The sequence below is a fragment of the Megascapheus bottae genome, chromosome 1, assembly GCF_031878675.1.
Source record: "Megascapheus bottae isolate mThoBot1 chromosome 1, mThoBot2.hap1, whole genome shotgun sequence".
NCBI classification, from domain to species: domain Eukaryota; kingdom Metazoa; phylum Chordata; class Mammalia; order Rodentia; family Geomyidae; genus Megascapheus; species Megascapheus bottae.
The window spans coordinates 85,322,522-85,349,509 of NC_143509.1; the positions used below are offsets into that span (position 1 = coordinate 85,322,522).

General features: G+C 35.9%; 1 protein-coding gene across 1 annotated transcript in view; it reads right to left on the minus strand.

Moving 5' to 3' along the window:
* Robo2 (roundabout guidance receptor 2) overlaps positions 1-26,988 on the minus strand; it is a 1,066,805-nt gene that overhangs the window by 138,738 nt on the left and 901,079 nt on the right. The window contains 2 exon segments of the mRNA XM_090347905.1: positions 7,366-7,486; positions 12,680-12,837. Of these exon segments, the coding sequence (XP_090204031.1) occupies positions 7,366-7,486; positions 12,680-12,837 (279 nt within the window).

Consider the following 26,988-nt stretch of genomic DNA (forward strand, 5'->3'; position numbering starts at 1 on the left):
AACTCTTTCACTATCCATTAATTAATTCAGTACATGTGAATTCAGCTCTCTCATTCTAGGTTTCAAGTGTGGTTGCTAGTGAATAGCCAGCAGCTTAGTTACATCAGAAAAGTGGTGGAAGATGAAGCTAGCCCAATAATGAGTGACATGGCCGAGTCAAGAAATATGGTTTTGGACTCAGGTGAACCAGAGGCTGAAGGCTTTTAAGCTATAGCTAAAACCTTTAAATAAGAAAATCAGAAAGGCCATATTGTTATAGCTGTGAAAGATAAATGGAAACTTAGTAATGACATAGGCCAGGAAAATTAGTTTAAAATGATAGTGATTCTGGGGTTTTAGGGAAGGAGTAGAAGAATTAAGAGTTTCAAAACTGACTAACCATACATGCAGAGTGACAAAAGTATAGAAAAATCCTTAATTCTCCATTTAACATTTTAACTCATTTACAGACAAAATATGAGTGTAGCATGTGTGCCTGTATGGGTATACATGTCTGTGTACTGGTGGTTATGAGAAAAATGATTCCATTTTGTTTTGGCCAATGTTTATATGGCTTTTACTACTAAAACCCAACTTAATTTTAAATTAATAAAATTAAGGTATCTGCTTACACAAGAGAAAAAGTAATAAACATGATAGCATCTGTAGCTATAAAATTTTCATTAAAATATGTAAAAATGAATAAAATATTTTGGTAAAATGTTTTTGTCAGAAATAAAATGCTAAGTTAAAGACATGCCAATGGTAGTAATCAATAAGAAAAAGAAAGCATGAGTACAATGTTTGTGAAGTTATGCACCTTCTATCTGGTGAATATAATGTAACCCTTCTATTAATCACAATAAAAAACAAAATAACACAAAAAAGGAAAAGAAAGCATAAATACTGGAAAAGGAACCAACATAACCAATACATATAAATAGACTACAATATGTGATAGTACAGAACAATAATTTTGATAACTATAATTGTCATAAATGTAAATATGTAGAATTGGAAAATGAGGAACTTCAGAATAAATCACTGCAGGGTTGGAGGTGTGGCTCAGTTGGTAGACTGCTAGCCAATAAGCAAAGTATCAAGAACTAAGTTAGAGTCCCAGTATCATAACACAAAAAGAAAAATATAAAATAAAATAATGAATTACTTCTAATTCCTTCATTGAAAAGCTGTTAAACCACTGGATTGGTGAAGCTATTTATTTATCTCTCATGGAATGTTTACATAGAATTCTGTAGAATGAAAAATCAAGTAAAAAATAGTTCACATCTTTGTGATATTGTTCTTAATGTACTATGTGAAGCTATTTTTTCTTCTTTTGCCCTTGAGGTTTATCTCATGTTGTTACTGTATCTGACTTTGGTACTTGGTATATTTTATATACATTCATTTGTATATTTGAAATGGGAAAGTAAGGGAGAAACAAGAAGAGTAGAAGGGCATGGGGGAAGGGAAAGTGGAAGAAAATATGGGAAAAGGCAACAATGTTCAAGAAGTAATGTACCCACTACCTGATGGATATAACTGCAACCCCTCGGTACATCACTCCACAAATAAAATAAAAGTTAACAAATAAAGTATGTACCTTTATAAATCAATATTTTTATATGCTTCCCTCAACACCTGCTTGTCTAAGTATTGCAACCAGCTAATTATTCTAAATAATTCATCTAAAAGCCAAGATTAATATTAGTCATGTCAGGAAAACAAAGTTGTGCTTTTCTTTGGGGGAGCAGAAAGAGACTTTGTAATGATTTCATACTTATCAGCCACATGCTAACCTCTACTGGGTTTTTATGAAGACATGTAGAAGCACCTGATCTATAATTTCAAGGAAGAAAGATACTAGATCCCCTGATGCTGTTCGATGTACTTCAAAAAAAAAAAAAAAGAATTTCCCAACCATCTTTCCCTCTTTTCTTCTGCCCTCCAGGCAAGTCCAGATGCTCACCAACTGGATAACAGCAGAAGAGGATACAGTATAAAAGTTTTGGAAGTCTGACACTTGCTCATGATAGAGAATATTAGTTGTTCATGCACTTTAAAGCTTCCCTATTTAAAAATTCCAGAACCTGAAGTGTTTTCTCATTATTAAAGAAAATATTAAATAACTGATTTCATTTAGTTTAAGGTTGTTACATTTCAAACTGTGAAAAAATAAAGAAGTAAATAAAAGCTGAAAATAAATGTATTCAAGAATAAGATAAATGTCACTTGCTTACACATAATGAATATAGATGTGTTTAAGATCATTGTATTGTGGGTTCCACCTTCCAATAAAGATAAACTGAAGATTGTTCACAAAATTTGCAAGTTTTATTCTTCAAATATTGATAACATACATTTCAATAAGTATATCTAAACTGTATTACTTATTATTCCAATTATCAGAGTTTAACTATTCTAAGACCACCTAGTGCTTTGCAAAATCTGTAACTACCTATAGAAAAAAATACATTAAAAACTAGGTTTGGTTAGTTTGTTTTCAATGTAAGAAAGTATTTATGAGAATGTTTTTCCACTATTTCTAACTAGATTTATCCCAAACAATCTGAGAATCACAGACATGAGAACTAAGGACAAAAGGAATTGTCTAAGTGCAACATATATTTTAAATATTTTGTATTTTTAGCAGCTACTGATTTCATGAAACAATCAGAAGTCATTCTCTACTAGACTTGAATTACAAATCCAAAACAAAATATCTTAGGTATCCATTTTGATTCCAAGATTATTTGCAAAGAAATAGAAAACCAGAAGTATTAAGAAGTAACTTGAAAATAAGGAAATCTCATAACTTGGTAAATAACCACATTTAATATTCATTAATGTGCATAGAAATTGTCTCCATGTGCTCTGTATACCATAAAATGAATATATAGGGAAATGCTGATCTATTGAAGAACAGCATGGTTAATTTTAAAGGATGTCAAATCAAGGTCACTGATTTTTTCCCATGGTATCACCTAATGTCTGACCACATATTGAAAAATAAGGGGAGAAATCCCAAGGGCTATTTGTGCACTGCTTATCAATTAAATTATTATTCATCTGAATAGGCTGATTTCTAATTTTATGTCCATGGGTTGATCAGAGGCTATGTCTTTGCCAATGCAATTAACTTTTTTTTTCTTAAGAGTAACTGGATTTGAATTACCTGCGTTACTTGCTTACAAGGTTAATCACTCTTGAGACAATAGTACTGCTTGCCAGACAGTTATTCTATTTCAAATAATCTTTTCTACTTAGGTCCATATTTTATATATTTTATATATTGCTTTATATACTGTTATAATAAAACACAATGCCAAGTCTTATTGTAGTTTTACAAGCATCATCCAGAAAGGAAAATGCTCAAATAAATACAAAGTATCATAAATCTAAACTGTGGATATATGGATATATATTACAGATATACAATATTTCTTAAGTTAGTTATTTTAGTTGTAGGCTACATGGAGGGAAGCTAAGTATCCAGGTAAGAGTTATTTTTAAAGGGAATTCAGCCATTGAAAATGGTTGTAAAATCGTTGATGGCTTGTGCCATGACATCTATTTCTAGGATGACCTTGGTGAATTCAAAATAAACTTTACTTGACATTGTAAAAGTAGGATTGTGGCAATAATTGCATATGTTGAGTCCTTTAAGTCTTGTGTAATAAATAAGTGCTACACAATAAAAATATATTATCTCTAACTCCTGCTTGTAAAACTTGTATTTATTTCAGTTGCTCTAGCAAGATCTGCTACACATTATGGTGTGTATGAACCAAGAATGTCAGAGGGCTAGACTCGCTGATCTCTTTTGGTTATGTAGGTATGAGTTTTGGAGCAGGATCTGGATAGCCATTGAATGTTATCAGTGTACTATTCCAAAAAATAACTGTGCTGAATGATATCCAGCCCATCTGTATATGATTAAGTAAATCCTGAGCACATTAAACTTTTTTTCAATAATTTCCTCTATCTGAGGAAATTCGTGCAAGGAAGCAAAGACCAATATAGGTAAGTGTTATATAGGTAAGTGTTTTCTGAGGGAAAACCAAAATCACATACACAGTAAAAATAAATGCCAATTATTATGTCCTAGAAGTGAAGCCTCATGTTACTCCTTCTAACACAGCATGAGAATTCACTTGAAAATAAGCATCCTGTCTGCAACTCTTCATAATATGTCAGCATTTTAACAAAGTCTAGCACACAGAAAGTATTCAAAATTTCTATTCAAGAAAAAAATGTTAGTCCTAAACCAAACCATACAATTTTAAGAAAACCTTGTGTTTTTAATGCTCATATAAAAGTCTTAATAAAATATAGATAATTTTATTTCCATCAACTATTATCCAATTAGTGAAAATCTGTATCTACAGCCCAGATCTCTATCATCACTTCCAATGAATTGCCAAGTTAACAGTTGGAATATCATATAGTGAAAACATCCACTAGTATAAAGTTCACAATGATATTGTTTGTAAATAGAAATGAAATAGGCTTGGGCAAGAATACATTATGTAAGACCTAAAGAAAGCTTTCTCTGTAATAAAAAAAAGAGCACTTCAGGGAAGAAGTAGTAGGCAGTAAAAAAAACTACTAATGAAATATCCTAAAGCATATTACAAGAGTTACAGCACTCATGAAACAAGAACAGGATACTTTCAATGGAAAGTTTAGAGAACAGAAAAGATGGTAAGGTTTAACATTTAATAAATGAGTGTTTGACAGACTAGGGAGAAATCTTCACTGAGTCATTTTGGTCAAATATTTTCAGATTGTTCAAAGGTTGTTTATAATCTTGCTCAGAAAACTACAAAACTATAACAAGAACACGTAAAAGTGAAACATTTCAGGACACTCTGATAAAACAGTCCTTAAAATTTGGAAGGGATTATAAAAAAGAGGAAACCAAATGCATATAAAGATACATGATCAGATATGTGATAGTATTCTCATTTATTACAGGAAGTTAAATTGTATTCATGTAAACTGTAAATATCATTTAATGTCTAGAACATGTCATCCAGTTTTAGCATCATTTTTAAAACAAGGTATTACATTTAAATTTTATATTTGAGACTACCCACTGAAGTAGGATATGATTTCATAAAAATAAAACACTACAGAAAGACAAAGAGAAAAAAATAATTCATGGTGTGTGGTACAAGATCCTTTACAATGCCAGGCACGGTGGTTCCAGCCTCTAATCCTAGCTACTCAAGCGGCAAGGATCCGGGTTCTAAAGACAGTGAGAAGCTTATCTCCAATTAACCACCAGAAAACCAGAAGTGGTCCTGTGGCTCAAGGGGTAGGGGGTAGCCTTGAGCTGAAGATCTCAGGACAGTGCCCAGGCCCAGAGTTCAAGATCCATGACCAACAAAAAAGAAAAGGAAGGAAGGAAGGAAGGAAGGAAGGAAGGAAGGAAGGAAGGAAGGAAGGAAGGAAGGAAGGAAGGAAGGAAGGAAGGAAGGAAGGAAAAGAGAGAGGGAGAATTATTTACGCATTTATCATATCTTTGTCAGAAGGACCTTTCTTTAATGGAAAGAAAAAGGTGAAACTTGAGCACTTCAAGTCTATTTTCTACAGAATCAGAATACTAGAAAAGTGGAGAATTTTTTACCTAGCAACATGTCTTAGAAAATACATGGCTTTCTTCTTTTCCTGCTCTTGCCCTTCATGAGTGAGTTTTATGTTTTTGAGCAATAAAATACCATCAGCTTTTCTTTCCTATAGAATATTTCTGAAGGAGAAGCTTGAGTTGCAAAGGTTATTTAAAACCTTCTGTATCTTTGAGCAATTATAGTTAACTGGATAGTTGAAAATGAAATTTCTACTTCACGAAAATAAAAGTACAGTGGTAGAATGTGAAATGTAGTCAGTTTTATAAGTATTAGGCCAGAAATAATAATACTTAATGATGAGATATTAAAAAGAAAACATGCCCTGGATGTAGGAGCTCAAAATAGAATGAAAGAAGTCTCACCATGAATAGCAACTTACCTGTTGCCTTAGACTAGAAAGCCAAGGTATAAAAAAGAATTGTCACACAATTCTGTCACATCGTTGATCTGGGTCATCCCTTCTCTTTTCTATTTTTCCGAGTTAGATGTTGTTTTGTTATCAATAATGGAATTTCAGTTTTGTCCTTGACTGAATATTGTATTTATAACACCTCTGGTCAGTTCTGACTTGTTTATACTATTAAATAAAACATTTCTCTGTTTTTTAAAACCAATCCTCTGGAGGAACTGCCTCTAGACAAATTTAATCTATTTGGTTGATATCTATTTTCAAAACAATTTAAAAATTACTCTATAGCTACTGACATATTTAGGTGTCTCCTGGAATTCTCATTATATTTTTAGGAAAAGCAAGGTAAATGTTTGAATATAAACTCAATATTGGTAGGTGCATTTGCTTAGATAATAACATTATATCCTTTGTACTTCCCTCTGAAGGCAATCTATACTATTGAATTGCAATGCTTTCTACACTAAAGCTTGCATCAGTTACAGAAAAAAAAATAGTAGTGAGTGTCTCTTTAAGTAAAAGAGCTATCCTTAATGTTCAGTGATCACTAATTACATAGTTTATGAGAAAAAAACTGTATTTTACTCATCATAGAGTGGAACACATTTAGAGATACTTCCAAATGACTGCATAAAATTTCAGGGCCAAACTGATACTTGTCTAAGCTCTGCAGGATGGAATTTTACATCCATACTTCGAACACTTTTATTTTTATCATTCAATTCTTTTAATAAAATATGGGCTTTCTCCTGGCTTTGTCCATTGAGACTTCAAGCTGCTTAGTATCCACAGGGAGTATTAGAAGAGATTACTTGCTACTCAGAGTGATTGAATAGAGAAGCCTGCATTCTGGTACATATTCATAAAGCACAACCTTAACTCTTGAAATGTAATGGAAATCATAATATATCTCTTTTAATTACAGCATTTCCATTATGCCAAAGATAGTGTCTCCCAAGCTGAAGAAGAAACTTCTTTAGGAACTGCACAAAGGTTTGATAATCCTTATACAAGTTCTGGGTGAGGACCATAATTAGGAATCTTAATAAATCATGGATAAAATACCATTAACACAATAGTGAAACAAGAAATATTTTAAAAAGCACAATAATGGTCTGGGTGACTGTAATCTTAGGAGATTGAGATTTAAGGATAAGTTCAAAGTCAGCCCAGGAAGAAAAATTTTTGAAATTCCTATCTCCATTAAACTACCTCCCCTCCAAACAAAAGCCACAAGTGGAATTGTGGCTCAAGTAGTAGAACACTAGTCTTGAAAAAGTATTATATACACAGAAAAACTAAATACAAAATAGAAATTTATACTTTAAGAGAGGGATTTACCAAAGACAGTTAGCTCTGCTGGATCACTGTCTCTTTCGCCCACCATATTGGTCCCGACACAGGTATACATGCCCGCATCACTCTTCCTGGTATTGGAGATCATCAATTTCCCACCACGGATCTATTAAAATTAAACCCAAAGAGGAAAAGAGAATAGAAAGAAAAGTCAATGAATTAATAATTCCAAATACATGAAATATGACTATCCAAAGAAAACAGTTGTATCTAAGAAAGAAAATTCCCAGCCAGGCACGGTGGCTCACATCTGTAATCCTAGCTACTCAGGGGGCTGAGATCTGAGGACTATGGTTCAAAGCCAGCCTGGGTAATAAAGTCTGTGAGACCTTATCTCCAATTAACCACTAGTGACAATTAACCAGTAGTGACACTGTGGCTCAAGGGGTAGGACGGTATCCTCAAGCTGAAGAGCTTAGGAACAGCACCCAAGCCCAGAGTTCAAGCCCCACAACTGACCCCCCCCACCAAAAACAATAAAGAAAAGGACAAAAGAAAGAAAATTCTTCCTCTATTTTAGTTTTTGCATGTATGCTTTTTTAATTTATTATCATTGCAAGCATCCGTATTTCCTTCTTCAGGAATGGTTCTTTTCTCAGCCTTTCTTTCTCTGGCCTAGCCACTGCTGATTCTTCCTGCGGTTTGTCACAGAGGCTTATCTTTAACTTAGATTCCAGTGAATTAATTGTTATTGCCATTTGTCATCAGAACTACACTAGGTATTTGCTTTGGATAGAATAAAGAAATCCAGCTGACTTATAAAGATACTCTGAGTATCATATATTTGTACACATATTGCAAGACCATACCCACTCCTATATTTATATACGTGTGTGTACATCAAAATACCTTAAGAAAATAATTTTCTCTTTCAGAATCCTGATTTATTTTTAGGGTGAAAAGATTATTGTGCTTTATTTCTATTTTAAGTTAAAAAATGCCTTTGTAGACTTTGCACTTCAAGTATTAATCTTAATCATACTGTCTAATTCAGTTGTGTTTAAGAAAAAAGTCAAGCCGGGGTGATGGATCTCGTCTAGCTACTCAGGAGGCTGAGATCTGAGGATCTCAGTGCAAAACCAGCTCAGGCACAGTAATCTGAGAGAGTCTTGACTCCAATTACCCCCTAGAAAATGGGAAATGTTGCTGTAACTCCAGGGGTGGGGTGGTAGCTTTGAACTGAATTGCTCAGGCCCAGAGATATCATGGTAGTCTTGAGCTAAAGAGCCCAGGGCCAGCGCCCAGGCCCAGAGTTTCAGTCCCACAGCTGACAAAAAGAAAGAAAAGTTTTAAGTAGGGTAGTTTGGGTGAAATTTTATAAAATAACAACTTGTTACAAATAATTAACATCTGATAAATGTTCCTTACATATTTCTAAAATGAGAAGCATTCTCTTTGATGGACAAATGAAATAATACCAAAAATGTCTAATTGCTAAAGAGAATATTAAACCAGTTAGGCTGTCAGTAAATACATCATCACTCACAGTTCTTTTTTCCTCCTAATTATGAAACAGTTTTGTATTAATATATTTTGTTAATCTTAACTTGGCAGTCACTGAAATTCTTAAAGACATCTGAACCAAAGCTTGTAGTCTTCTGCATGTTTTTTTAAATTCATAAGCAAACAAAATTCATGTATATTAGTGTTCATGAGAATCAGTTAAACTCTTAAGTCTGTCTTGTTATAGGAAGGGGTTTTCTGTGTTTTTTGTTTTTCTTTCTACATGCGGAGAAAAGATGAGCAGTCTGTCTGCTCTGTTCTAGTATGGTAGAATGGTATTACAGAAATTGACATAGAGGATATTTTGCCTCATTTTGAATCTGAACTGGGCAATAATGGATTGATTTGAGCAATAAAAAACTAAAGCATGGCTAGGATGTAGCTCAGCAGCAAAATGCTTGCCTAGCAAGTACAATATCCTGGGTTCAATCCCCAGTTCCAAAAATAAAAAGACAAAAAAAACCCAAATAAACAAACAAAAACTAAAGTAATTTTTCCAATCAAATGAAACTAAAAAGTAATAAAGAAGAAAAAGTTCTTGTACATTGGGACATGTCTTCTCTTGCTGATTCTACTGCTATGGACACAATGAGACCAAAAGGCCAGCCTGAGCTAACTTGCTGGAAAGTTAGGAGACCAGAAGAACTAAGAATAAGCTGTTTAGCTAAGAGTAAGCTGATTTCCAGACGAGGTCATTCCAGATCTGTCAACTGCAGTTCAACTTTAAACAGATCATGGAAGGATGAACATGGCTAGCTGACATTATACAAGCTGACACAGCAGTGCTACCAACCTTCTTCTGTAAACACTATTTCTCTACATGTGCTAGACTGCAGAATTAGTAATTTTCATTTATATTGTCAACATTTTGAAAAGTAATTTGCAGATGAGTTTTCACTGTCACTAGAATTACCTTATTAGAAAGAGTGAAATAAGTATTTAATGTTCGTCATTTTAGAGTATTTCTTCTCAAAATTTTGGAAAAGTGGCAAAAGAAAACAAGATTGATATAGCTTATGACTATCATTTCTGCTTTTTAATAAAGTCTAAATAGTAGCATTATAAAAAATAAGTAATCAATAGAATTCTTTGGAGGGCTAATATACAAATATCATACTACAAAGATATATTTATGGGCTGTGAGTCTGTCCTTGTGGTACAACGCTTGCCTAGCATGCACAAAGCCCTAGGTTTGATTTCTTGGTACCACATGCACAGAAAAAGCTGGAAGTGGTGCTTTGGCTCAAGTGGTAGAGCACTAGTCTTGAGAAAGCTCAAAAACAGTGCCCAGGTCCTGAGTTCAGGCACAAGGACTAGGAAAAAAATATATTTTTTTTCATATAAGAACTTGTAAAATGATTAGTTTATCATATGCACTTGATTTGTATCATTTTTATTTCTTTGAAGTTTCCCAATTATACTGCTTTTTGTTGTTGTTGTTCTTGTCGTTCTTGTTATTGGTTGGTGTTAAAGTCATGGGGCTTTAACTCTGGGCCTGGGCCCTGTTTCTAAACTCTTTTTTTTTCATGTATATTTTATTGTAATTAATAGAAGGGTTACATGATATTTGCCAGATAGATGGTGCATTAATTCTCATACATTGATACCCTTTCACATGTCTTGGTCCCCATTTCCTTCCCCATCAACCCCACCCCTCTTCTTGTTTTCCCCCGTTCCCTATCCAATTTCAAATAACCAAATACAAATATATCCCATATATCAGGTAACAATGTGAGATATTGTAACAATATGAGATAACCAAGGGACAGCAAAAGAGATGAGAGATAACATAGTACCTTAAGAACAACAATCATTCATTATATGGCTTATGTTTCTATATCCTAGAGATCCTTTCATTTAGCGTCCTGCTATATGGCCTTTTGTATCAAGGTTTTTCTTTATTGCAAATCTCTGCTAGGAGAGCCCAAGGTTTCTACTGATTATGACAAATGAGGGAAACCATTGAGCCTAAGTTCCTTTGAGTCTGTCTTACTTCACTTAATATGATCTTTTCTAAGTCTTTCCGTTTCCTAACAAATGGGGCGATGTCATTCTTTCTGACAGCAGCATAGAATTCCATTGTGTACAAATACCACATCCTGTTGATCCACTCATCAACTGAGGGACATCTAGGTTGGTTCCATAACTTTGCTATGGTAAATAGTGCTCCAGTGAACATTGTTGTGTTGGTGGATTTAGTATGTCTTTGTTTCTGGATGATTGGGTAAATGCCAAATAGTGGAATTACTGGGTCATAGGGAACTCTATATTTAGTTTTTTGAGGAACTGCCAAGGACCTTTTTGATGAAAACCTTAAAACCTTGAAAAAAGAAATTAAAGCAGAACTGAGGAAATGGAAAAACCTCCCATGCTCCTGGATTGGAAGAATCAATATCATGAAAATGACAATCTTTCCAAGGGCTATCTACAAATTCAACGCAATACCCATCAATATCCCAATGGCATTCTTTAAAGAAATAGAAGAGGCAATCCAAAATTTCATATAGAATAATAAAAGACCCCGTACAGCAAAAACACTTCTTAGCAGAAAGAACAGCACTGGAGGAGTTTCAATACCAAACTTTAGACTCTATTACAGAGCTATAATTATCAAAACAGCTTGGTACTGGCACAAGAACAGGCCTGAAGACCAATGGAAAAAAACTGAAGACCCAGATATTAAACCACGGGCCTATGGCCACCTAATCTTTGACAAGGGAGCCAAAAAAATAGAATGGAAGAAAGACAGCCTCTTCAACAAGTGGTGCTGGCAGAACTGGTTAAGCACCTGCAGAAAACTAAAGTTGGATCCTTCTTTGTCACCCTGTACTAGAATTAACTCCAAATGGATCAACGATCTGGAGGTAAAAGCTGACACTCTGAAAACTTTGTAAGAAGGAATAGGAGATACACTAGACCTCCTTGGCACAGGTCGAAACTTTCTTAATAAGGACCGAGAATCACAACTAATCAGAGCAAGGCTGGATAAGTGGGACTGCATTAAACTGCAGAGCTTTTGTATGGCAAAGGACATAGCTAGTAAACTAATCAGGAAGCCTACAGAGTGGGAGAAGATCTTCACCAACCATACAACGGTCAAAGGCCTCATATCTAAAATATATCAACCGCTCAAAATATTGAACCAATCCAAAATTAATCTCCTAAGTAACAACCATCCCATTAAAAGATGGGCCAAAGACTTAAAGAGAATCTTCTCTGAAGAAGAAACAAAAATGGCCTATAGACACATGAAGAAATGCTCAATATCTCTGGTCTTAAAAGAAATACAAATCAGAACAACTTTAAGATTCCACCTCACTCCAATTAGAATGGCCAGGATCAGGAAAACTAACAACAACAGATGCTGGAGGGGATGTGGCCAGGAGGGATCACGACTACACTGTTGGTGGGAGTGCAAACTCTTTCAACCACTATGGAATGCAGTATGGCAGTTCCTGTGTCTAAACTCTTAAGCTCAAAGCTACCGCCCTACCCTTGGGCCACAGCTCCACTTCTGGTTTTCTAGTGGTTAATTGGAGATAAGAGTCTAAAAGTCTTTAGTGCCTGGGGTTGGCTTTGAACTGAGATCCTCAGATGTCAGCCTCCTGAGTAACCAGGATTACAGGCATAAGCCACCATGCTTGCCCGTCAATTACATTGCTTTTAAATCCTTTCCACAAGATGGAGATGTTTAGCGTTTAAATAGTATTTGATAAATAATAAACTAGAGAATGAGCTATCTTTCAGTTGTAGGTAAGAAATTCAACTTTTTGACATTCATTGTCACTTAACTCACACTTATTCTTTCTTCCTTGTCATCAATTCGAACTTTGTCCTTCTTCCAGTAGATGGTGGGTTCTGGGTGTCCCCGGGGAGCCTGGCACTCCAAGATAGCTGGCTCTCCAGCTGCCACTACAACATCTGTGGGGTTTTGTCGGAAGTCATCTCGCAGCACTAAGGAAATACAAACACAGCAAAACAAAGCTCAGTGACAGCAACTTCATGTTTCCCTTGTACAGGTAACTTCAAGACATACCCAGGTGATCCTGAAAGAAAAGTAGCCTACAATTTTAACAGAGAACATTGTCAGACCCCTTTCAAAATATTCCAGATCCAGCCTAGTTGCTTCTCAATAGGGGAATCTCTGAAGGAAGGATGCTGTACCTTTGCTCGCATAGCCAATTCCCCAAAACAAACAAGGTGATCCTGGAAGTAAAGAGACTGGGCATAATTGTGAAATCGTTTTGAGATTTAATAACAAGTCACTGTGTGAAAGATTTTAGAAAGTATAGTTTGGTGTGCTACAAAGAAAAACAAGTAAGTGTATAAACATGTAGGCACATAAACACATTTAAATCAGTAGTTTGTGAACATGTCCACCCATCAGTTGATGAGAGGAAGTGGAGTGAAAACTCTGAGAAACTCTTTCCCCATGGTATCAATGCTGTCAAAATCATGGCTTTCATTGCACTGTCTCAGACAGGCTCATTGTTCATCCTTGCAAAGCTAGCACCCATGAACACAGGTCTCCATCTTCATTTTCTCTGTCTCTCCACCTGCCGGGTGACATCTGGCAGAAAAGAGATATCCCTTATAGCAATTTCTCCAGTATGAATTTTCCCTCCTCTCATTAAGAAGAACAGCATGTTGGGCTGCCTTTGTAACCTCCAAAAACCTGGCATGCCTGGCTCTCCAAATGTCACCTATCTATCAGAGTGTGGTTTTCTGCTCCTGGCAAGATGGAAAGGCTGGAGAAATGACTTGGCATTACAATCTGCCGAAAACAGGGTTTCCATACCAAACAGGGCTGAGGGCTATTTTAGGACAAACTTCCAAATAAATAAATAAATAGTAAGAGAATAGGTCATGTACCATATCCCACAACTGTCTTCACATTTCACAGGTGCACTGACACTTTTCCTGTTTTGACCTTACAATGCTGACAATTTTGTTGTAAAGTTGCAATGTATAGTGCCAACCTAGGTCTATCTAGTCTGGTCTGTTATATAGTATAGAGATACACACAAAAACATGTGTACATGTACATATGCATACATACACATGCATGCATACACAGAAACACAAATATGCTGTCTGAAATAGACAAAGAGCAGCTACTTGACGCATGCTACATAAGTCAGCTGCTGAAATGAGGGTTAAGGCAAAATAACTGCCTTCCCTGTCTAATAATGAGACTTACTTCATCACTGCAAGTTTCTGCTGTGCTAAGTCTCTAGGTTAATTGTCATTCTCCAAAAAAGCAAAAATCTCTATCCTAAAAATAGCCCTAGAGAAACAACTAAGTGACTTGTAGGGCTTTCCTTTTCTTTTCCCTGGCAACACGTCCTTTTAATACAGCTTTCTGTTTTAATGAAGTCATGGTCCTTTCCCAGATTAGAGAATGTTATTTCCTTCTGAAGGAGCAGTAAGAAAGCTTTCTGTACAAATTGTTCATTTTCAGCTTATAAATGGATTAATTTAGTGCTTTCACTTCTAAGGAAATTTGTACTGTGTTAGCACTGAGAAGTACACACTTTGAGTCTTCTCACTAACTGGCAGAAAAAGGTGTGATTCCTATGCTTAAGGTTTGCTTCTGAATGAGCTAACTGTGTATGTGTGGGGAGGGGGTGCATGCAATCCAATGTGATATTCATGCAAGTCATGAGAAGAGGTTAACACTCTGGTTTCCTCTTGGAGGTATTTCCTCCAGGGACAGCAAGCTGGTGACTAATTTTTATTCTAAATATAGAACAGCTGCCTATTTATTCAATGGTAAGAAGTGCAAAACCAGTACAGGGTGATCAACCCCCTCCTTCCTGCCCCCCACCCCCGGACACACACACTACAATATCCGGCATTGGCACTGAATGGTGTTTTGGCAGACCCTCAATCTGTTCCAAAATAGCACATCTGGCCAGTTCAAGGGCCTTCCCCAGTTCTGGTCTCCTAACAGATAAGATGCCAAAAAAGCCTTAGCTCAAATGGCACTTAAGAAGAGAGCAAATCATTCAGAGTCAGTGATACACTGATTCATGATAAACCCAATTTTTAAGGGCCTTTGGTGACATGAGGTAGTAAAAAAGAAAACTATCATAACAAAGTATATGGACTGGCATTCTTAAACAGTATAACATGTGTTTATGTATTCAGGGAAAAAAAAGGGAAGAAAATGACTCCAATTTGCACATGAAGCCAAGAAATCTACATCAAATGTAATTTTAGGCTTTCAGACCATTCACTCAGAGAGTAGGGTGAGATAATGGTATAATTGGTACTGTTACCCTCTTCAACTTGTAATATGCTCTCTGGGGTTTGTATGTAACTCAGCTAACTCATTTCAGCCCAGTGACATAGCTCCGTGTATTCAGCGTCTTTGCTCCTATCCAAATAAACCTTTTAAAAGAAAAATAAAATGAATGACAGGATCTCAGTTTTGAAACTAGATTGTAAAACTAGATTGCAACTTTCATTTCTACCTTCTTCTTCTTCTTCTTCTTCTTCTTCTCCTTCTCCTTCTCCTTCTCCTTCCTCCTCCTCCTCTTCCTCCTCCTCCTCCTCTGCCTCTTTCTCCTCCTTCTCCTTCTTTCTCCTTCTCCTTCTCCTTCTTTCTCCTTCTCCTTCTCCTTCTTTCTCCTTTTCCTCCTCGTTGTCTCTCTCTAACACACACACACACACACACACACACACACACTCATACATACACATCTCTGAGCTTTCAAGGAGCATCTTAGCAATGTAAAGGTCTAAATGGCAACATGGCAAGGATCTGAGGGCAGCTTCATGCTAACAACTATAAAAACACAGAGGTCCTCAATCAATGACCTTTCAAGGATCTTCACCATAGTTTGTGACAAGTTAAAACAAAACAAAACAAAACAAAAAACAATGGATTGGGGCTGGGAGTTTGGCCTAGCAGTAGAGTGCTAGCCTAGCATGCACAAATACCTGGATTCGATTCCTCGGTACCCTATACATAGAAAAATCTGGAAGTGGTGCTGTGGCTCAAGTGGTAGTGTGCTAGCCTTGAGGAAAGCCTAAAGGCAATGTTCAAGCACTAAGTTCAAGCCCTTGGACTGGCAACAACAACAACAACAACAAAAACAAAAACAATGGATAACTAATATACATCCTAACAATTTATTTTGTCAGTTGTGGAGTTTGAACTCTTGGCCTTGTCACTGTCCCTGAGCTCTTCAGCTCAAGGCTATTACTGAAGCCACAGCACCACTTCTGGGTTTTTTGGTTGTTAATTGAAGATAAGAGTCTCACAGACAGGGGTGGGGGTGGGGGGGAGGGAAATGGGGACCAAGACATGTGAAAGGGTATCAATGTATGTGAATTAATGCACCTTCTATCTGACAAATATCATGTAATCCTTTTATTAATTACCATTAAAAATATTAAAAAAAAGAGTCTCACAGACTTTAGTGCCTGGACTGGCTTTGAAAGGCAATCCTCAAATCTCAGCCTCCTGAGAAACTAGGATTACAGGTGTGAGCCAGCACGCCAGGCACCCTAACCAATTTGTGCATCTACTCCTAGTTTTAGATATTACATCTTTAACACTTATCCTCACAACCCTATTCTTCTATACACCAAAGACTTCTCCCTTTCTATTAAACTGGCACTTACTTGGACTTCATTTCTCAGTTAAGGTAAGTTATCATGAAGACATTTCCATCTCAGTTTATTGAAATAAATTAAGAATGACAATATAAAGAGAAAATACAAAATATATTGCTCAGGGAAGATATGTTTTTGAATGACAGTGTCCACAGACTTTGAGAAGTAATCTCAAATATGATGCTGTTACTTATACAAGTATTCATCCACACCACAAGGGAAAAAAAGGAAATCATCTTGATAAGCTAAATTATTCATGAGGAAGGTAATCTGAAAAGAAATATAATGATAAGCTTGACTAGAGGCAGTTGAAAATTAACGACAACTAAGTGAACACTTCAAAAATATCAGAAAATAATCACACAGTATATTTTTGTGCAACCAACAAAAGTAGTACTCTACAGTATATAACTGAAAGTATACAAATGGTACATATTATTTCTGTAGTCCTATCAATATATTTCTACAACAGTAAGAAGAATAATTCACTGTAGTTCACACTGTCATGAGAATATTGGAACACCCCTTTATTATTTCCAAACTAGAGAGCTGTTAATGTCAGCCATCCTAGTAACATGTGAATCCAAATGGAATACCTTCTCAGACTATGTCCAGTAGAACAGGAGCTAGAAAACCTGGATTCTTTATGATATGAGTAGATAAATCAATCGATCTTGAAGACTCTGCTAAGTCTGGACTTTCTAATTCAGTTCACTTTCATTTTCTTTCAAAATGACAGCTCTTCACTGATATGGAATAATCCCATTTTTTTTGCCAGTCCTGGGCTTGAACTCAGGGGCTGAGCACTGGCCTTGGGCTTTCTCAAGGCTTGAACTTACTTAAGCCACAGAATCACTTCCAGCTTTTTCTATGTATGTGGTACCTAGGAATTGAACCTGGGTCTTCATGCATGCTAGGCAAACACTCTACCACTCTACAACTAGGCCAAACTCCTAGCCCCATCCAATATGTTTTTGGAACATTATCTGACTTCAAAACAAACATTAGAAGAGTTGTCATGTATAGGACACAATTTTCGTTCTATTTTGTATAAGCAAATGTGATGATTGATTTAAAAGGGAGACAAGATCATTAACAAAGAGTTGTAGAAGAGAGTATAATCAGAGTACATTACATCCATATATGTATGCATGGAAATAACACAGTGGAATTATTTTGCACAATTCACACACACTAACATATAATAAATTATTAATAAAAGAGAACTAAATGTGGTAAAAAAAATAGACCTATTTCCAGCTAACTAGGAAATTCAATCTGATACTGGGGAGGCATATCACAAGTGGCTTTCTTTTATAGAGGAATGGAATAGGAATGAAAGAAATCAATGGGGAAAAATCCTGCTACTGCCATGCAAACTGACACTGGCACCCTTGCAGCCTGCTGACAACTCCTAAATGAGACAGGAGCCCCCCCCATCCCACTCCACTAAGATCCCTGAATAAGCAAATTCACTCAGCAAATGATCCAGATAAACCAGTGGTATGATTTGGAGCATGTTGAATAAACAAGACTGCCCTGTGACTTGCTCATTTTCAAGTCCTAGCATTTTGCAAAGCCTGGTATTCTGCAGGGAATAAAATACACAAACACACAATTCACACAAGAGGAATGGCCAGCTCTGAGGGTCGTAGCCAAGTCTTTATTCTTGAATCCTTTTTTTAGCTCTGTTCCATCCTCACCCACAGAATAATTTGAAGTCATGCTAAGAGTGCCAAGTCTCCCTTCATGTTTTCCATTAATGTTTAAAACTTGCTGAAGGATTCTTAGAAATTGCATGGAAACATTGTACTCTCTGTAATTTGTATCCGTAACCTCTGTAATGCATATGTTCTCCTTGGGGACCAAGTGTTGAGATCATTCATAAACTCTGGGATCACATGTGGCACAGTAAACTGGTGACATCTGACCATGGCAGACTCGAGGCCTATCTCTGGCAATCATTTCCTTTGCTTTTCAGCTAAGAAGCCAGTGCTTGGCATCGCTTCAAGACTTGGAAGTTCTATTTTTGGCAAAGTCTAGCATCTGATATTTGACAGGAATCTGCATACCCTATCCATTAGTGTATGAGGAAGTTGAGGATTGGGGTTAATTAATGTTTAATCAGTTCTTCTTCTTTTTTTTCCTTCCCTTAAAGAGTCCTTACCCACAAAATTTATTTATGTAAGATTTATGTCTTCAGAATGAGAGACAGCTTGAAAAGAATGACCAATTAGAAACTCGTGCTGGGGAAGATGACATTGAGAAACACATATAAAACTGACGGCTCTGGGTTCCTCTCCTGCAGAACTGAAACTACTTCCCCCATGACCTCCTCCTGCAGCAGAAATATTCTTTCTGTTTCCAAAGTAACTGTGTTTGTGCACCCTGCCATTTAGGACTAAAATCATCCTTGTCCACACAGAAGGCCTGTAATTCTGGCCTGGAGAAGTTATAATACATTCAGTTGGGAGCTAGAGGGACAAGTTTAAAAAACAAGAAAATAATGTCAGATATTCCTGCTTGATTAATCAGTCTGGGGAATTCAAGACTATTTGTAGTTTATAATATGGCTTTATTTCTCTAAGAGTTAAGCTTTTGTACAATTAGAACATAGATAGATAGACAGATAGATAGATAGATAGATAGATAGATAGATACATAGATAGATAGATAGATAGATAGATAGATAGATAGATAGATAGATAGATATAAGTGGATTGCAGATAGAGAAATAGATGGGCAAGCAATTATACACATTTTATGCTATTTACATTTATAGGAAGCTTACTAAATGACCATCTGTCTGCTTCTAGATCTTCAATTTGGCTTCCATCCCATGAGCTTCAAGTCTTCAGCCAGAACAACTGGTACCAGGAAACTTTACTGCAGATGTATAGTAGAACACATTCTTTGTCCAGTAGTGTTTTTGTTGTTATCAACCCTTTCTTATTCTGTAATTCACACTGTACCTGTACCATTTGACCACAGAAAATGAACATTTCTGAGGATCAGCTATCATACATGAATAAATAAATGTATATAAATATAGCTATATATTTATATATATTTATTCATAAGTTTTTAAAAATATATCTAAGGGTACCTTTAAATTGAAAATGCACATGAATGTTTATTTACATTCAAACTTCAGGATTCATTTTTGCCTGATGGTACCACTTGTCAGTTTGAATAAAAAACATGAAGAGTTCTATCAGTGAATATTAATGTGCTTCTTTATTCTGGCTCCCAACAGATGATGACTCTTCTCCTATCTTGTTAGTTCTTATCTGAAGGCATTGTCTTTGACATCATTCCCATATTCACCATTCACCAAGGTGTACAGTCTCAGCAGCACCTTCCTGTCATTCCAGTATCAAGGTTTTATTGCTCCAGTATTTCTCTCCCATGGTGTACTCTGATATGCATGATCAACAGGAATTACAATGCCAAGTAACTGCCAGATGCCATGAGTTATAAACTCAACAGTCTAAGGATTATTACACATTAGGGCACCCTCCAGTGCGAGGGTGTCCTGGAATTTATGTGTTATTTATTATCTATTGGCAGAGTCTCAACATAATCTCACCCCTGCCAATGAAATGGGGGTTAGAAAGAGAAGGCGGCAAAGGTCAATCTTCCTTGTCACCACTGCTAATTTCTTGGAAACTACTGTTGTCTTGTCTTTTCCTCTTGGGCCTGAAAGTCAACAAATCTCCCAGTGAAGTAGAGAGGTATATTACAATGCCTCTATGGGCCTTTATCTTGTTTTAGCAAGACATTTTGTAACCATATCCACTGGAGGTAACCATTTAGATGGCTCACATAAATCGTACCATAACCTTGAACTTAAAAATAACCTATCTCAGACAATATTCTCTTCCATCCAGGCACAAGCCCTAACCCCTAACTGCATTTCACTCTGAAATTTTAATATTTAAAAACAATCACGTTTTATACGTCTACAGATACTTCGGTATTACCTACTCAATATTAGAATTTGCATATCCACATCATAAAATATCAGAATTACTCTTTGCTGTCATGAATTTTGCTCGAATGGTTGGAGCTTGACATCTTATATTCTTCAGGAAATGTTCAGGAAATTACAAGAACCTAACACAGACTCTAGCATGCTTATATTTAAATCAACTGGTTAAAAAAAAATCTCTACCACCCTTCAAATTTGTTGCAAGTATCTACAATTAGTCTTTTGCCACCAAGTGATTTCTGAATGCTGCAGTTAACATTTAGCAATCTCATTTCTCATCTAGCACAAATCTTCAAAAGGATCACTATATTTTGACAGTTAAATAGGAAAAGAGAAAGCAAGACGCATATCTAAACACTTTTTTATGAATGCAAATCTCTTAAAGACCAAATTCAAATTATTTCAGAAAATTCATACTATACTATTGACATCGATTGGAAGACAATGTGCTTGACAAGTTTTGTTTACCTATAAAAAGCATAATTTTATGTATTATTGATGCTAAGCTCCCTGTTCCCCCAGGCTTTCCTTAAACCTCCATGAAAACAAACATCTTAAACAACAAATACTGATCTTTTAAATGTGTAAGCAATTGAGACCCCACAATTAAGATTATTGTTGTGTGATTTTATTAGAAAGCAATTAAATATTTTAAAAATCCAGGCATGTTTTAATCAAATCATCATGTCATTTATGAAATTGAAAACAGTTGTTTTAAGTGAGATTTTTTTTAAATCTCTCCCTTCTGTCATACACTGGAATCATTCTTGGCCAGCCACAGAGTATGGGCTCAGCAATCAGGGAATGAATATAATTACCTACTGAGTCTCTGGCTTTATTTTAAGCCTGGGTTCCCTTACTGCTCTCCCTTTGGGAAATTTCTACACTGTCACTCTCAAACTGCTTAGAGATGAGAAGCAAACATAAATACAATTCTTTTTTCCTTGCTAGGAGAAGAATAAATACATTATATGATGGCAACTACCTTTTGCATGGGATGCTTTCAATTTCTTTTCCTGTAATTCTATCAAAACCTGGTAAGCAAATGCACATTCTTTAGACCTAAACATGGTGATTCACAAAGTCATATTTTTCAACTTCACATTTGATCTTAATCACTAATGTCTATATCTCTGTCCCAAATATTAACTATTTTTGTATTTTTGCCCTAAATGCTATCAAGAGGCAGAAAATAAAATCCTCATTTCCTTCTCAATAGCTCAGAGCTAGCAAGCATTTTACATATTTCTTCTGGAAAAGAAATCGTCTATATTACCAGAGAATTGGGCAATCACATCCCCCAAACAGATCTTGTGTATATGTGTGTATGTATGTGTGTGTATATGTGTATGTGTACATGTGTTCTGTGTGTGTGTGTGTGTGTGCATGTGCGTAAACACTAGAAATTCAACTCAGGGAGCTGAGCTCTTGCTTTTTTATAATAAGCTCTATCTTATTAGCCTTTCTCACTCGAGACTGGTACTTTTCCACTTAAGCCACAACCATAATTCCAGCTTTTGGATTGTGAGTTGGGAACTTAAATTTTATGGTTTCATCTGCTCAGTCTAGATTAGAACAGCAGTCCTCTGGTCTCAGCCTCCTAATGATCTATTACAGGTATAAGCCAACAACACCAGGACAAAATCAATTTTAAAAGTGAAGAAAAATGTCATCAGCTATAGATTTAATATTATGATAAAGGAATCAAACATGAGATGGTAAAACTTTCTAGTGGACAGATTACATGCAATCACAGAAGCTGACCAAACCAGTCTGGCTTTCCTGGGACAGATTTGGCTTGAACGTTAAATATTAAGCAACTTCTAACAGAAGATGACAATTACTGCAAATGAGTATAGAGATAGTTTGGATTTACATATAATAAAAATGTGAAGTCAAATGCATTTAGATGTTCCATACTGCTTATATATCCCACATGAGTTTAATAATTACATCAAATACAGCAAATTTATGAATTCACTCAGGTGTAAATTCTGCCCAGTATGTTGCATCAAATGCATTTTAAAAGTGATTTCAGGGCCGGGAGTTAGCCTGTGGTAGAGTGCTTGCCTAGCATGCACGAAGACTCGGGTTCAATTCCTCAGCACCACATACATAGAAAAAAGCCAGAAGTGGTGCTGAGGCTCAAGTGGTAGAGCTCTAACCTTGAGAAAGTCCAAGGACAGTGCCCAGGCCCTGAGCTCAAGCTCAGGACTGGCAAAAAAAAAAAAGTGATTTCAGTATGAGATAACCAAGAGATGAGAGGTCATATAATACATTAAGGACAACAATCACTCATTATATGCCTTTTGTTTCTATACGCTGGAGATCCTATCATTTTAGTGTAATACTATATGGCCTTATGTAGATTTTGTTCTATTGTAAATCTCTGCTAGGAGCACCCAAGGTTTCTATTGATTATGACAAATGAGGGAAGCCATTGAGCCTATGTTCCTTTGAGTCTGGCTTACTTCACTTAAAATGTTTTTTCCAAGTTTTTCCATTTCCTTACAAATGGGGTGATGTCATTCTTTCTGACAGCAGCATAGAATTCCATTGTGTATAAATACCACATCTTGTTGATCCACTCATCAACTGAGGGACATCTGAGTTGATTCCATATTTTTGCTATGGTAAATAGTGCTGCAGTGAGCATCCTTGTGTTAGTAGCTTTAGTATGTCCTTGTTTCTGGATGATTGGGTTAATGCCAAGTAGGAAAATTGCTGGGTCATAGGGAGCTCTATGTTTAGTCTTTTGAGGAACTGCCATACTGCTTTCCATAGTGGTTGAATGAGTTTGCGCTCCCACCAACAGTGTAGTAGTGACCCCTCCTGGCCACATCCCCACCAGAACACTCATTGATGGCCTGCTAAGAGCTAAATTTGATAGAGAGGTGAATTTGATGACAAGTTTTGCATGTAGATCTATGATTTCCTAACTGTCTCAGTAGAGGCCTGCTGCAGCTAAGTGCCTTAAAACCATCACATAAATTTCCTTCCAACACAAATTCCAAGATATAATTTATTTTTCAAAAATGTTCATCAGCAATCCCAATTACACATTGTGAATGCATAGCTGAGACATAAGAAAATTCCATGTCATCATTCAAAAACTAAAAATTAAGAAAATAACATACTACATGAAAGTTCTTTGTCCAATTTTCTTTAGAGGAAAAGTATCAAACCGTGTTTAAGTTTAAATATTTTTAATGTTTACGTACAATAAAATTCCAATAAGTTTTCTATTTCCTATAATTTGAATATATAAAATGGTCATTAGTTTGCCTTAAGTAAAATACACAAGTGCAGGTTAAGTATGAAGACATTAATCCTTTCTTAACATACTTTTCCTTGCAGAAAAATAGTTGATGACATACATACACTAAAATGCTTCAGAGTATCTTTTAAACAATAAAATTAACTCAATGAAACTTTCTCTTTACCAGTACATTCACTTTTCTCTAATCTTTCAGTTTATGATAATGTCAGCTCATTAAAACGTTAGTTAAAACTCATTAAAATGCATCCTGAGAGGTAGCAGCTTCATTTCGTAGTATGGTATAAAGAAATAAAGAATGTTTTATTATCATTTAATGGTTTTCAAAACTGAATATATTTGCATACTAATCAAGTTCACTGTATATGTTTATTAGACTTCATACTCAACCAGTATGCTTTTTTCCCATATATTTTTATTGTAAGTAATAGAAGGTTTACAATATATTCACCAGATAGAAGATACATTATTGTTTTCATATATTCTTTATTGTAATTAATGGAAGGGTTACATTATATTCACCAGATAGAAGATGCATAACTTCACAAACATTGATACCCTTTCTCATGTCATGGTTCCCATTTCCCTCCCCCTCTCTACCCGCTCATCTTGATTTCCCCCCTTCACTATCCTATTTGAAATAACCAATTAAGCATATATAAAATATATCAGATAACAAGGTAAATTTAACAATATGAGATAAATAAGGGACAGCAAAGGAGATAACATATTACATTAAGGACAACAATCACGCATTATATGGCTTTTGTTTCTATATCCTGGAGGTCCTTACATTTAGTGTCATACTATATGGCCTTATGTATCTAGATTTTGTTCTATTGTAAATCTCTGCCAGGAGAGCCCAAGGTTTCTACTGATTATGACGAATGATGAAGAGTATTGGGCCTATGTTCCTTTGAGCCTGGCTTACTTCACTTAATATGATATTTTCCAAGTCTTTCCATTTCCTTACAAATGGGGCAATATCATTCTTTCTGACAGCAGCATAGAATACCATTGTGTATAAATACCACATCTTGTTGATCCACTCATCAACTGAGGGACATCTGGGTTGGACATCTGGCTAAGTGCTTTGGAAAAATACATTTTCTAAACTATGAGATTTACATGTTCGCAGGCTCTAATCTTCCTACTGAGCTAACTAGGATGACAAGATAACATCATATTCTTCCTTGTTTTTGAGAGGTTTTGCCTTTTTGTTGGCCTTGGTCTTGAAATTTGATTCTCCTATTTCCACCTCCTGAGTGGCTTGGATTACAGGTATGAGCCACTGTGTCAGGCTCACAGCAGAGGTTTTCACTTGCTTCATTGTTTTTCAATTAAAATAAGTGAGCATATTAGAGATGATGGTTATCAGAAATAGAAAGTCAATCAATGTAACATTAAAACATACTAGCATAAATATTTCTGTCTGCATATGTTTAATGATTAGATAAAATAGAATTAATAAATAATAATGGATAGCTTAACCAAGTTTTATGGTCACCTTTGCAGCAAATTATTCATGAGACTTAAGACTGGCAGCAATAGAAATCATGTCAGAAATATGATTAGAAATACATATTTAACTATTTCTTGTGTTTTCCCTTACTATGGCCAAGTATATCAGCCATAATAAGGATTCAGTATATGAAGAGTATTATTATAGAAAATATATTTTATAATATTTTATAGTTTCTTCATCAATCTTTCAAAGTGAAAGTCTTACCACTGAAACATTGTATAAAATAGAAATATTTTAAATTGTTATATTTCCTAATTTTCTTATAGTATATTTGGCTTTTTTTCCCCAAAAGCCATTAAGTTTTGTATATTTGTCATAAAATCCCTCTTCTGAAACTTATTCGATTCTGAACCCTACATATAACTTTCCCACTATGCATTCTTTCTTTCTTTATTTTATTTTTAGGTTTTTTTTGCCAGTCCTGGGTTTGAGCTCAGTGCCTGAGCTCTGTCCTTGGGTTTTCTCAAGGCTAGAGTTCTACCCCTTGAGCCTCAGCACCACTTCCGGCTTTTTTTTTTTTTTATATATGTGGTACAGAGGAATAGAACCCAGGTCTTTCTGCATGCTAAGCAAGCACTCTACCACTAGGCCAAACTCCCAGCCCCCTACTATGTATTCTTAAGTAAGCCTGTCCAGTTCTACATCCATGTTTACAACCTCAAAATATAGTGCTTAGTGCTCCAGTCCTGAGACCCTGAATCCATTAACACCTCTCATCTTATGCTGGAGTCAATTCAATTCAATAAGCTTACCTCTACTTGGATCTTTCCTACAGTCAATTTTCCACATAGCAGACCAGCAGACATAGCAATCCCTCCAAAGTCACACACACACACACACACACACACACACACACACACACACACACACCTTGTTATCCTTTTTTTTTGTAAAAAAAAAATCTAATATAATTACCGTCATCTTTATGAGAAAATCAAAACAATGGCTCTGGCATATAAGAAGGAACTTTGAGGCTGGATAAGTGGGACTGCATTAAACTGCAGAGCTTTTGTATGGCAAAGGACATAGCTAGTAAACTAATCAGGAAGCCTAGAGTGGGAGAAGATCTTCACCATCCAAACAACGGACAAAGGCCTCATATCTAAAATATATCAACAACTCAAAAAATTGAATCACTCCAAAACTAACCTCCAAAGTAACAACCATCCCATTAAAAAATGGGCCAAAGACTTAAAGAGAGTCTTCTCTGAAGAAGAAACAAAAATGGCCTATAGACACATGAAGAAATGCTCAACATCTCTGGTCATAAAAGAAATGCAAATGAAAACAACTCTAAGATTCCACCTCACTCCAGTTAGAATGGCCAGGATCAGGAAAACGAATGACAACAGATGCTGGAGGGGATGTGGCCAGGAGGGATCACTACTACACTGTTGGTGGGAATGCAAACTCGTTCAACCACTATGGAAAGCAGTGTGGCAGTGCCTCAAAAGGCTAAACATAGAACTCCCCTATGACCCAGCAATTCCACTACTTGGCATTTACCCAATCATCCAGAAACAAGGACATACTAAATCCACTAGCACAACAATGTTCATTGCAGCACTATTAACCATAGCAAAGATATGGAACCAATCTAGATGTCCCTCAGGTGATGAGTGGATCAACAAGTTGTGGTATTTGTACACAATGGAATTCTATGCTGCTGTCAGAAAGAATGACATCACC